Source organism: Molothrus ater, chromosome 16 (assembly GCF_012460135.2).
Source record: "Molothrus ater isolate BHLD 08-10-18 breed brown headed cowbird chromosome 16, BPBGC_Mater_1.1, whole genome shotgun sequence".
NCBI classification, from domain to species: domain Eukaryota; kingdom Metazoa; phylum Chordata; class Aves; order Passeriformes; family Icteridae; genus Molothrus; species Molothrus ater.
In genome coordinates this window covers 1,233,862-1,246,512 of record NC_050493.2, presented here as the reverse complement: position 1 = coordinate 1,246,512, position 12,651 = coordinate 1,233,862, and the positions used below count along the sequence as shown (strand labels likewise).

Sequence of the window (12,651 nt, the reverse complement as noted above, 5' to 3'; positions counted from 1 at the left end):
AAAACAATGGTGTGGCCGCTGAAGGTGATCCCCTTTTGATGGAACAACACCCTCTGCTTGCAGACAGCTCCAAGGGTCAGAGCAGACCCTACTAGCTTGGCAGAAGGGGCCCAAAGAGGAGTTTTTAGGGTTTAAAATGTAGCACAGTGTGGTAATGTAATGATTCTTATAGGCTGTATATAAATGCTGTAAGATTTGTATGTTGTATTAGATTGGTTAGTGAGAATTAGAATATTCAGCACAGAAGAAGATTTATTGTATTGTAATGGGAACTTCACTCTCTTACCCCTTTTACTCTCTTATGCTTTTGCTCTCTTGCCTCTCTTATTTTCTTACCCTCTCATCCTCTCTCCCCCTCTCTTCTCTTGGGCCTGGTCTCAGCTGTGCCTGGCAGCTCCCAGCAGGGCCCTGCCCCCAGGCCCTTTGCAATAAACCCCAAATCCCAAAAGGCCCCTGCCCCCAGGCCCTTTGCAATAAACCCCAAGTTCCCAGCCCTGGCTGCAGAGATCTCTCATCTCCGTTTGTCCCACCTGTGCTACCCTCGATGCTCCTCCAGTGAGGAGCGGTGTCAGAGGCTGCTGAGCTGAGCTGGAGTCGCCCGTTCCCTGCACTCCACGTCTCCTGCCTCTGCTTCTCCCCAGAGGGATCCATCTAATGAGCTGGTTTTCCAGCAGAACTTCCTCACTGTCACTCCTGCTCTCCAAGCAATTATCTGAACAGCCTGGCACTCAGCAGCCGACTAGTACCTGGAGTGCAGTCCTTATCCAGCTAAGCAGGGTGCCTGCGCCCAGGGGGATCATCCCTGCCTGCCTTCCAGGTGTGCAGCAGCCTCTTCCTGGGCAGGGAAACGGGAATATAGCCCCAAATTCCTGCCCTGCCTATAGAGGATGTTGTACAAAATCTGGCCCAAAAATTCCTCTGGTGATTGCAAAGACTTCTGGAGGCTCCCCTTGGGCAGAACGAGCTGTGTTACCTCATTTAAGATGGTGATGAGGGCCAGGGAGTACTCGATGACCTGCTGAGGGTCCCCTTGTTTCACCAAGCCCTGGAGCACAGTGTCAGTCTGATTGTAGAGCCAGTGGGAGAGGCTGGGGAAGCCCTCGGGGAGGCCGATTTCCATGGAGCTGCAAGGAAAGAGGGACCTGGGTGAAGTGCAGGCTGGGCTGGGAAGGGACAGGAGGGGAGGGAGGTGGGTGACCCACAAAGGCAGCACTGCTGCTGCTGCCCTGGTGCCCCATCTGCATAACACCACAGACCTGCAGCCTGGCTCCTCACTGGCCCTGCCCTGGACTCCATGATCCCAGGAGTCTTTCCCACTTAACAATTCCAGGAGTCTATGAAAGCAGTGGGAAAACCTCCCTGCCAAGCAATGATCCACAAAGATTTTCTGTGTGCACTTCTGCTGAGCCTGCCCTCCCTCTCCTGCCAACAGCCTCTTCCAGGAGGCCATCTCTTTGTCACAGACATCTTTTATGAAAAATCCTTTCTTTAGGATTTTTCCTCCTGAGAAGCTGAGAGGCCTCAGGAACAAAATGTAAACAATGGTTATCTGCTGCTGTAGGATGCAACAGGTAGATCTTTGATTGGCTCATGTTAGTTGCTTCTAATTAATGGCCAATCACAGTGAGCTAGCTCGGACAGAGAGTCTGAGCCACAAGACTTTGTTATCATTCTTTCTTTCTTTTTCTATTCTTAGCCAGCCTTCTGATGAAATCCTTTCTTCTATGCTTTTAGAGTAGTTTTAATATAACATATATCATAAAATAATAAATCAACCTTCTGAAACATGGAGTCAGATCCTCGTCTCTTCCCTCATCCTCAGACCCCTGTGACACGGTCACATCCCTTCACCCAGGACAGGGATCCAGTGGCCAAGCCACGAGCCTGGGACAGGAGAGCTGAGGCCGGGCATGGGGCTGAGGGCCAGCCCAGCTGGCTCTTACCGGTTGATGGCCACCACGGTGGCTCCCAGCTGGTCCTGCACCAGCACGGCCACGGACACCTGGAAGCCGCTCTCGTGGAAGCCGGGGGGCAGGAAGGCGCCGTGCTCGGCCCGGCTGCCCTTGTACACGCACAGCTCCTGCCAGTGCCCGGGCCGGCGGCGCGACGCCAGCAGCGTGAACACCAGCGGCCCCTGCGCGTCCTCCGTGTCCCGCCAGCCTGCAAGGGAAACCCAGAGAGCTCTGACAGGGCCTGGGGAGCTGCAGGCACCGCCCCGGAGGAGCTGGCACTGCCCCTGCCCTGCCAGCCTGCAAGGGAAACCCAGAGAGCTCTGACAGGGCCTGGGGAGCTGCAGACACCGCCCCGGAGGAGCTGGCACTGCCCCTGCCCTGCCAGCCTGCAAGGGAAACCCAGAGAGCTCTGACAGGGCCTGGGGAGCTGCAGACACTGCCCCGGAGGAGCTGGCACTGCCCCTGCCCTGCCCCTCTCCCTGCTCCTGCCCCTGTCCCTGCTCCTGCCTCTGTCCCTGTCCCTTCTCCTGCCCCTGCTCCTGTCCCTTCTCCTGCTCCTGCCCCTTCCCCTGTCCCTGCTCCTGTCCCTTCTCCTGCTCCTCACCTGGGGACTCCCATCCTGCTCAGCCCTGCAGCACAAACAGGGTTTGGAGTGACCCAGACTAGTGGGAGGTGTCCCTGGCAAGAGACAAGATGGTCTTCAATGACCACTTCAAACCATTCCAGGATTCTCTGATGGTTCTATGGACCTGCCCTTGCTGCTGTCCCAGCAAGGGTCCCCTGCTCTGGCAGACTGTCCCCAGAACGAGGACAGCTCAGGGACTCCATCAGGCTGCATTGGTGCCTTTGTTCTCTGTGAATTTTTGTGATGTTTAGGGGTTTCTCCTTGGGTGTTTGGGTTCTGTAACATTTAAAGGGATTATTAAAAATTCATGATCAAAATAAAAAGGGAGAATAACTCTGCTGGGACTGGGAACAGCACTGACAAAAGCCACAGCTTCTGTACAGCCCTGCAAAGCCTGACCTTAGACAGAGGCTCAGCCTTCCGGCAGTTCAGCATCTCAGGAACAATTGGGTGCAGGATAAAACCTGCACAAAGGTTTCCCTGGAGCTCCCAGGAATTATGGGGAGTTTCATGGGAGCTGGGCAGTTGGGAAATTCACTGTGTGTTTGCCAGTGAGCCCCAGTGAAGGTGCTGGCACTGCCACTGTGTCTGTCACTTCAGCTTAAAAACAATCACTAAGAGCTGAAATTCCCACCATTCCAAAGAGGAATTGATTCCAGCATCATTCTGGATAGCTCAAAGCACACCAAAGTTAGAAGCCCATGACCCTGACCAGGTTTCTGCTGCTCCCCCAGTCTGGTGCCCAGCCCCCTGGAAGCAGCAGGGTTCATCCCCTCCCAGCGTGGCTTCCCGGCACTGTGCACAAACAGCTCTAATCTCCACCACGGATCATTTGGGGAAATCTGGTTTCCAGAGGCACTTAGTCCTTGGCCCAAGGCTACGGGACATCGGCCAGGCCACTTTTCCAAAGCTGGGCTCGCTGTTGCTGTCTCTGCAGCTGGTTGGGAAGGTGGCTCTGGTGGGAACATCCAGCCCACACAGCAGAGACGGCCCCACTGCTTCGTCTTCTGATTCTTCCCACATACTGTGACTCAGTTTTGGGCACCATCTTCATTTTCCTGCACTGAAATACCCAGTCCCTCCCACAAGAACTGGCCTGGCCTGCATATCACCACTCACCTAAGTGAGTTAGGAATTTTAAACTGCCTGCCCACTCTGGGGAGTCTGGGAGCTCCACAATTCAGGCACACAAAGCTGCTCATGGTCCAAACCACAGCTGAGCCCAGCCCTGGCCAGCAGCACCTGAGGGCAGCAGTTTGGGGTGAAGGGAACCTCCGTGGCAGGATCAGGGGGTGATCAGGAGGAGCAGGGGGCTGGCAGGGGCTCTCACCTGCACACTCAAAGTGCACCTTGGTCTCCAGGGCCCGGAGGGGCCCCTCGGGGGACAGGCGGCAGGACCCCCCCACGGGGGGCTGGTTGGGCAGCAGGTCGATGGAGGCAAAGCCCTCCTCCCCCGTGGTGAGGTCTGTGATGTGCAGGGTGAAGGTGTAGCCCTCGCCATCCCTCAGGGCCCCTGGCCTCAGCACCAGGTTCATCCCTGTGTCGCCGGTGGACGTGGTTGTTCTGTCCAGGATGAGGGACTTGTTCTTGAAGCTGTGAGCTGCCCACCTCTGCAGGGGGAAAGACACCAGAGGTTTGGTTTGAAGCTGAAGTTATGTCCTTAAAATGTTTTCAGATTGAGTCTTTTATAAAAAGTAACAGATTTCTAGTGGGAGCGTCTGCCAAATTTGCAGTTGATAATTCAGCTTTAGTCTTGTGTGCTACAGCAACAAGAACTGGAACCTTTCCAAAATGTCTGGTGGGAATATTTCCACTGTGAGATCTACTTAGTTTCTGGAATTACATCACCCTCCAACAGAATATTTCATAATACAGAGTACAAAACACAGGAAATAAATGAAGGACTGGTGGAGTCTCCACGGGATACCGTGTTTTATGTGCTTCAAGCTGAACGTGGCCTGGGTGGTTACTGTTAATAGCACAAACCTACAATTGTGATAACAGGAGAAACAGTGAGATAACCAAGTAGAAAATGCCAAGCAAGGACATGCTGGGCTTGCTGGGAGCAACAGGACTTCCAGTTCTGAGACTGCTTCACTCCACAGGCTGCAGGGGAAGCTGGAATTAGAGGAAGGCACACGAGGAGAGACTGAACCACCTCTGCTTGAACCATCAGAATAATGGGCAAAATGCCAATCAGCAGGGAGAAAAACCACTTTACAGGTCTCTTATAGGGGAAAAAAAAAAGTGGCTTTTGTGTGGAAAGAGCTGGTCACTCATGGCTTTGGCTTAGAATGACCCCACAAGGACTCAGCCAGGCCCACCTGCTGCTGCTTGTGGCCAGGGATTGCTTCCCCTCCTTGGCTCCACAGCAATTTAGGTCCAGGACCTCACTTCCCTTTCCCCTTCCACCTCTGCCTGCCCCTTCTCCCAGAGCCCCCCAGAGGTGAAGCAAAGCCTTGTGACTTTACCCCAAGCTTGGAGTCGTTGTGACAGTTCTGGCAGGTGCCCTCCAGGTACACGTAGGAGCTCTTGCTGACCTCGTAGACAGACTGAGCCTTGCAGGAAACGCACTCCAGGGACACAATAGGGACTCCTCCCCTCTTGATGAACACCTGGGAAGGCAAGAGGCTCCATCAGAAGGTCTGACACCAAAACACGGACACCTAACAGGTAAGGATGCACCCCAGCACCTGGTGCTACAGGGAGGAATTGCTCTGCACCGGCCCAGTGTGTGCTAAGAAACAGCAGGAAGGGATTCCCAAAGGATTTGGGGTCAGATTTAAGCTGCATCTCTGCTCTTACACTGCCCAGTTCCATCAGTGATTTGCAAGGGCCACCCAACGCCAAGTTGGGCTGATCTAGGTTATTCTGGATTTATTTATTTACACTTTTTAACTACATAAATGACTTCTGAAACGTCCCTCTGGTCCCTGGTGCTGAATTCCCAGCAAACCCTGCTTGTGCTGCCAGGTGGGGATGGAAGAACCACCTTGTCCAGGGAGCAGCCCGTTGTTCCAAGCTTTCAGCTGGAATCTGACTGCACATCTCCAGACATCCACCACACCTTCCTGGCAGAGCACTCGAGGAGCTCTAGAGGCACCGGTGGCTCAGACACAACAGCAGCTGAACTCTGACTCCTGCGCTCTGTCTAAATTCCTTTAATCCCCGAGGAAATGGGCTTGTCCAGCACTGGACTGAGCCCTCTGCCCTGGCATAATGAGTGTTATGAATTCAAAGACAGTAATGAAGACATTGTTTAACATGGCAGACTCTTAAAAGGGGATAAATATTCCCCAGCCCTGCGCTGGAGCCCCGCTCATCCCGCCAGTATCTGCAGATTTCCTGCGACACTGGGAGCATTGTTTTGTGCTCCTGCATGGAAACCAGATAGTACGGAATGTCCTTGAAAGACTATCAATTTCATTTTTTTCTTTTCATCCCGCAGCTCTGGTTTCAAACCCGGGCTGTAAGAGTTTCCACTTCCAGCCTGAGTCCATCTCCAGTTGCCAACTGCACCGCGATGGACGTTCCCGACAGGACCTGAGCGGGTGCGCTCGGCCTTGGGATTCGTGGGACAGAAACGACGTGCCCTGAAAAAATCCTCCCCTAAAAGAGCTTGGAAGGTGAGAAGAGAGGAACTGTTGACAGTATAACTGAGCCCTGGCTCTTAGGAAGCTCTCTGGGTAAAAGGAGGGCAGAGCTCGTGGCATGTGAAGAGCTGGGAATGCAGAAGTGTGGGATAGGAAGTTTCCTTTCTCCTATAGAAATTTCCTTGGGAAAGGGACTAATTCTTCCTGTGAGGGTGGGCAGGCCCTGGCACAGGGTTCCCAGAGCAGCTGTGGCTGCCCCTGGATCTGTCCAAGGCCAGGCTGGACAGGGCTTGGAGCACCCTGGGATAGTGGAAGGGGTCCCTGCCCATGGCGGGGGCGGCACTGGGTGATCTTTAAGGCACTTCCACCCCAACCACCCCATGACTCTGTGCCTCAGAGGTGGCTGTGCCAAGCAGAGAAGGTGACAGCTGTGCGTGGTACGTACGGTTTGGTTGGTGGCCTCAGGACTCATCCCTTCCTTCCTGACAGTGAGGTCGAACGTGTACTCCACATCTGCCTCTAATAGAGCTTTGGAAATTGTGACAATTCCTTCCTTGGCACTGAAATTCAGAGAGCACCCTGCAGCCGAGCTCTGCTTGCAAGGAGAAAAGAACTTTCAAACCCTCCTTGGTAAGGGTGCACATCGGGTTAGTCCACAGCCAAAACATTCAGGTCCACACAGAGTCACTGTCACAGACCTTGCTGTGCAGTGCCACCACTGGGGTGGGAGAAACAGGGCGTGTGTGGACAATAAAACACATTATCCTACTCTTCAGGTTAGTAAACAGTAGTTGGAATACTCCTGTATTTCATCTGAGTTTAATATTTGTAGTTTACAGCAATTAATTCTTCATTAAACACCTTACAAACATTGCCAAGCAACACAAAAAGCTCACATTAAACCAAAAAAGTCCAATCCCCACACGCTTCAAATTTGCTACTTTGAGACAAAGCTAGAAAACATGACATTGTACACGCAAAAGAGTTCCACATTCAATCAAAAATGCTGCTGAGGTGGATTCCCATGGGGATTTGCCAGGCAGGTCTCCCTTGCCCTTCCATCAGTGCAGGGTCAGATCCCTGCAGCACGAGGACAGTGACCTGCTGGTGACCACAAGCTGTGGTCACTCGACCTCTCCAAAGTCTAACTTAGCTCCCTGATGGCATTAGAGACATTTAACTGTTAATGGGAGAGGGACCAGAGCCCTGAGCTCCCACGCTGCATCAGCAGCTCTGCAGCACCCTCAGTGCACAGAAACAGCAGCACTGACACCGGGGACCAGAGGCCGAGGGCCAGGGAAGCAGCAATGCCCATGCCTCCCTCCCAGAGCCAGCCCCTCTGCCCTGCCCAGGGGCACTGCACTGCACCACACCTCACACTAATTTCTGTATCATCATCCTGAGCTGAGAACTGAACCTTTGCAACCCTCCTGCCAGAGCAGCTCTGTTAGAGATGCTCACAAAAGCTTCCCTCGACACCATTTCACCCCAGACATGTTTGTGGTGGAGCCGGAGCTCCCAAATGGTCACTCTGGCTAGGGAAGGCTGCTCTTACCTTGGAGGAGGATGTGCAGGACCACTCGTACAACAAGGGGGTCTGTTCTCCATCATCCAAGTTCGGGTCGTAGGATTTCTCCCCATCCAGGATTAAGTCCTGGGTGTTGGACCATACACGGTACGACCCCCCATCAATGATTGGGACCAGCTTGCTCGGGATCACAGTCACGTTGGCAAAGATGCTTTTGGACAGCGGGGTGTCTCCAAAGGAGACAATAAACATGAAGCAGTAGTTCCCAACTTCCAGGCCGAGCTTTGGGATAACCAGCTGGGGCCTGTTCACGTCGACGTTAGGCAGCCGGATCCTGCTGGAGTCATCCAAGTTCATGCAGCTGGGTGCTCGGTAGATCTCCCACAGGTGCTCTGTCTGGTACTTGAAGCACCCTCGGAGGTCAATCTGTGCCTCCAGGTAGTTCCTCTGGGATCTCTTCATAACCACCTGTGGTGGCAGGGCCAGCTCCACCTCGGGCTCCTCGCACTCCAGGACTTTGACGGTGACAGTGAGCTGGGCTATGAAGAAGCTGATGAGATTGGTGGCATTCACCTCCACCAGGTAATCCCCCGGGCTCAGGTAGGAATAGTTGGCCACTGCAACCCTGGTGGTTTGAGTGGAAGAGCCATCCCCAAAGCTCCACAAGAACTCAACGCTCCTGCTGCTGGGCACCACCACGGCTTCAAAGAGCGCCGTCCTGTTGACAAAGGCATTGGTGGCACTGAGGGACACCTGGACTATGGGGTCCTGCACCTGGATGGTTCTGGTGATGTTGACACTTCCCAAATCATTGAAGGCAGTGAGGTGGATCTCCAGCAGCCCTGCAGCTTCTGGAGCATAGGAAACTCTGTCTCCCGACGCAGCAACCACGGACCGGCCTCGCTCCTTCCACAGGCAGAACTGCCAGGAGAAGGACACGCGGGAGCCGCTGCCCACGCGGGCACTGAAGCTCTTCTCCGTGCCCGTGGGAATGCCCTCCTCGCAGCAGTTCAGCAGCCTGACACCCTGGATGGGCTCCAGGACAGAGATGAGCACCTGGGCGTGGGCGATGCTGATCTGGTTCTGCACGGTCACGGTCACCAGGTAATCGCCGCTCTTGGTGAACTCGTGGCTGTACCTGGAGCCGTTGAGCACCACGGAGTAGTCCCCACTAATGCTCACCAGGTAACTCACAGAGGTACCTGACAGCATCCTGATCTCAAAGGTGACCTGTTCTCCTGGCTCCACCACCTTCTTGCTGGCGACGACTTCCAGGCCTTGAATCCTGTCCAGCACGGAGATGTTCCTGCTGGCCAGAGCCCAGCTGATGTCGTTGGAGGCGTTCAGATGGACCGTGTACCAGCCTGCCGTGGGGAATGTGACTGCCACGGACTGGCCACTCAGTGTGCCATTTGGCACCTCCCACAGCCAGGTCACTTCAGTCCCCCTCTGCAGCTCGCCCTCAAAGACCACCGTGGAGCCTGAGGAGACGTACCTACAGTCCAGCTCTGCTGTCCCTATACTCAGCCCCTCGATGACCTCCTCCACACACACAGAAACAGTGGCATTGGTTGAATTCAGCTTGTTTTCTGCTCCCACAATGACCTCAGTCATCCCAGGGCTTTGGAAGGAGTGTATAATAAAGGGTTCAGAGGTGACAGGAGAGGAGCCATCCTCCAGGTACCACACGTATGTGACGCCAGTGCCACTGGTTATGGTGGCACTTATGTTCACAGAGGCATTAACAGCAGCTGGGTTGGGGAAGGCATAGGGCTTTAGGACACCAAGGCTTTCAATGAACTCCAGTGTCCTGTTAGCAGTGGCACAGCCCAGCATGTTGGTGGCCTTCAGGTAGACAGTGTAGTTCCCAGCTTCCAGGATGCTCAAGAGGAAGGTTTTCCCAGTGAAGGTCTGTACAGCATTGCCATCCCTTTGGACCACCCAGCTGTAGGAGATGTTTGTGCCCTCTCTCACCACGGCCTGCAAATGCAGTGTTTTGTTAGTTGGGAAATACAAGTCCTCCACCAGGTCCATGCTGGCCACCTGCAGCCCCTCAATCTGCTCCAGGACGTAGACAAAGATGCTGTCCTGCAGCGAGCTGATCTTGTTCTCGGCCGTCACGATGACGTTGAAGGTGCCCACGGAGCGGAAGGTGTAGGAAATGGTGGAGGAGCCCTGGATGGGAGTGCAGCGATCACAGAGGATCCACGAGTAGCGGATGGCAGTGCCAGCCACCAGGGTGGCCACAAAGCTCACCGAGCCATTCAGTGGCACCACCGTCCTGCTGGCATTGACGGTCAGGCCGAAGAGCCGCCGCTTCACCGTGACGTCGATGGTGGTCTCGTTGGAGCTCACATCATTCTGCCCCATCACTGTAATGCTGTAGTGCCCTGTGCTGTTGTAGGAGTGGGTGGCCACTTGCCCGGGCTGGACAGTGCCATCCCCGAAGTCCCAGCAGTAACTCACTTTGGTTCCATTCATGCTGGCAGAGAACAGGTAGATCTGGTTCAGCTCCAGAACATCCGTCCCGTTGTACTCAATCTTTGCTACCCCAACTGGCTCCTGGACCTCCACAAACGCCGTGTCATTGTTGAAAGAGACATTGTTGGAGACGGTCACTGTGACCAGGAAGACTCCTGTGTTCTTGTAGGTGTAGGTCACTTCAGTCCCACTGGACCTGGTGGACTCGTTGTTGCCGAAATCCCAGCGGTAGCGGTACTGGTAGGGAGGCACGGCGCTGACCTGGAAGGACGCCTCTTCCCCGAGCCTCACAAAGCGTTTGGAGGGGAGGAGGGTGACGTTGAGGATCTCTGGCTCCACACAGACACTGGTGAAGTAGTTAGCCTTGTTAAAGCTGCTGGAGAGGGTCAGGGTGAGCGGGAACGTCCCGCTCCGGGTGAAGTTGTGCATCACCACAGGGTCCCCGCTGACTGTGACATTGGAGGAGCCGTCTCCAAAAGTCCAGTCAAAGATGTACTCCTCAGGATTCCCCGTCACGTAGGCGGTGAGCTGCACGTCGGGGTGCTCCAGGATGCAAGAAGTAGGCTCTATTTTGAGTATTTCCAGGACAAATATCCGGACAGGAACAGCCTGGGAGACAGAGTTCACAGGATTCGTGGCTGTCACGTTCACGGTGCAGTTGATGTCCTTTACGTACACGTGTTCCACCACTGGCACCTGACTCCTCAGCACTGTCCCGTCGCCCATGTCGAAGATCCAGGTGATGCTGTCCCCAGTGTGCACAGAGGCGTTGATGGTGACAGCTGCCCCCTGCTCTGCAGCCTCGTCGGCGGAAACGCGCAGCCCTGTTATCTCCTCGAACACCTGGTAGCACTCCACGGTGTCCACGCTGCTCACGGTGTTGTTGGCTGTCACGGTGACGTTGTACACCCCTCGGCGGGGGTAGCTGTGGGTCGCTGTGGGCTGGGGCTCTGTGAGCAGGGAGGAGCTGTCCCCAAAGTCCCAGGTGTACACTACGCCGTACGGGGACGGCAGGGCAGTGGCTCGGAAGGTGACCGGCCGGCCCACCACCAGAACATCCTCCTCTGCCTCCACCTGCACGGCAATCAGGGGGCTGTGAACCTGGACTGGGCTCAGGTGGGTGAGGTTCTCGTACTGGTTGGACACAACAACCATCAGGGCATATTCTCCTGCATTGGGAGAGAGCAGAACAAGGGCAGGGTGAGGACATGCCTGACAACAGTGCTGTGGTAGGTGCGTGGTGAGACAGGGGCTGCAGTGTGCTCCTGTGCTGTGCACACTCTGGGCTGCCCTGCTCCAGCCCAGGACCAGCAGGAATTGCACCAGGTCGTGTGTATGGGGACCAGCATCAAGAAAGGAGCCAGTCCAACAGGTAGAGATAAAAGATTTTCTTCCTGCTCACCCACAGAACAGACCTTTCCTGCTGCCCACCCCTCCCACCAGCTTAGGGCTCACCTGCCCCTCATCCTTCTGCTGAGACCGCCCAAAAAGGAGCTGAGTGTGGTGGACCTGCTGCTTACAGCACAGCCAAACTTCCCTGGGAAACTGGGTTAGAGAGGATGGCAACTGCTGGACATTTCCAGTCACTCTGGCTGTCTGCTCAGGAACCAGGCAATGATTCCCAAGCCCTGGTTGTTTTGGAAGGTGCCTTGTACACCCCTCATACCAAAAATGCCTGAGCCATTTCTTCCCCAAAAAGCCCTGTTGAGCATACCTGGGTCTTGGTAGATGTGTGAAACGTTGTGCTCAATGACAACCTCATGGACATTGGGATCAGGAACAAGGAAAGACTTGTTGTAGGGAGGTTTGAACAGGTAGGTCTCCTGGACACCATCTCCAAAATCCCACCTGGAGAAACAGGCAAACCACGTTACACTGCACAACAGGAGAATCCAAGAAATCTCAGAGGAATCCTGGCTTGTCTTTCAGGTCAGGGCTGGGTTCTCCAAAAAAAAACCCACAGGAAGCAGAATGCCAAGTATCAAAGCAGCAGCTGTGCTGAGAGGAGGGAGAGGAAGAACCCAAATTAAAGCAGTGTCAGAACACTTTGAATGGAAAGGATTTCAGCCTGAATTACAGGTGTGTGACTGACCCCCACTCACAGAGATTTCACAGAACTAAACAGCAGCTGAGAGGGACCAGCTGGCCCTGGGAAGAGAAACTGTGCAGGCAAGGTTAGATGTGCACAGAAGGACCCTAATTGTGGGCAAGCAGCACAGAACTCACAGGAACAGAGCCTCCACAGCCGAGTCCACGTGAACCCGGGCGCTGAACTCCACACTGCTGTTCTGGGGCACCACTGGCAGGGCCCCCACCACGCTCAGGTTCCTCATCCTGTTCATCATCTCCACCGTCACGTTGTAGTTGACTGTGAAGTTGCTGACGTGGTTGGAGGCAGTGAGCTGGGAAGGACAGTGGGACAAAGAATGGGTTTGGGGTCCCCTTGCTGCCCTCGAGAGTGGGGTTTGCTGG

At 54.6% G+C, this 12,651-nt stretch overlaps 1 protein-coding gene across 1 annotated transcript in view; it reads right to left on the bottom strand.

The window, feature by feature from the left end:
- The window catches only part of PKD1 (polycystin 1, transient receptor potential channel interacting), an 82,243-nt gene that overhangs the window by 21,589 nt on the left and 48,003 nt on the right, over positions 1-12,651 (bottom strand). Inside the window, 8 exon segments of the mRNA XM_054516530.1 lie at positions 974-1,124; positions 1,944-2,160; positions 3,908-4,187; positions 5,049-5,192; positions 6,616-6,762; positions 7,726-11,348; positions 11,894-12,027; positions 12,406-12,581. Of these exon segments, the coding sequence (XP_054372505.1) occupies positions 974-1,124; positions 1,944-2,160; positions 3,908-4,187; positions 5,049-5,192; positions 6,616-6,762; positions 7,726-11,348; positions 11,894-12,027; positions 12,406-12,581 (4,872 nt within the window).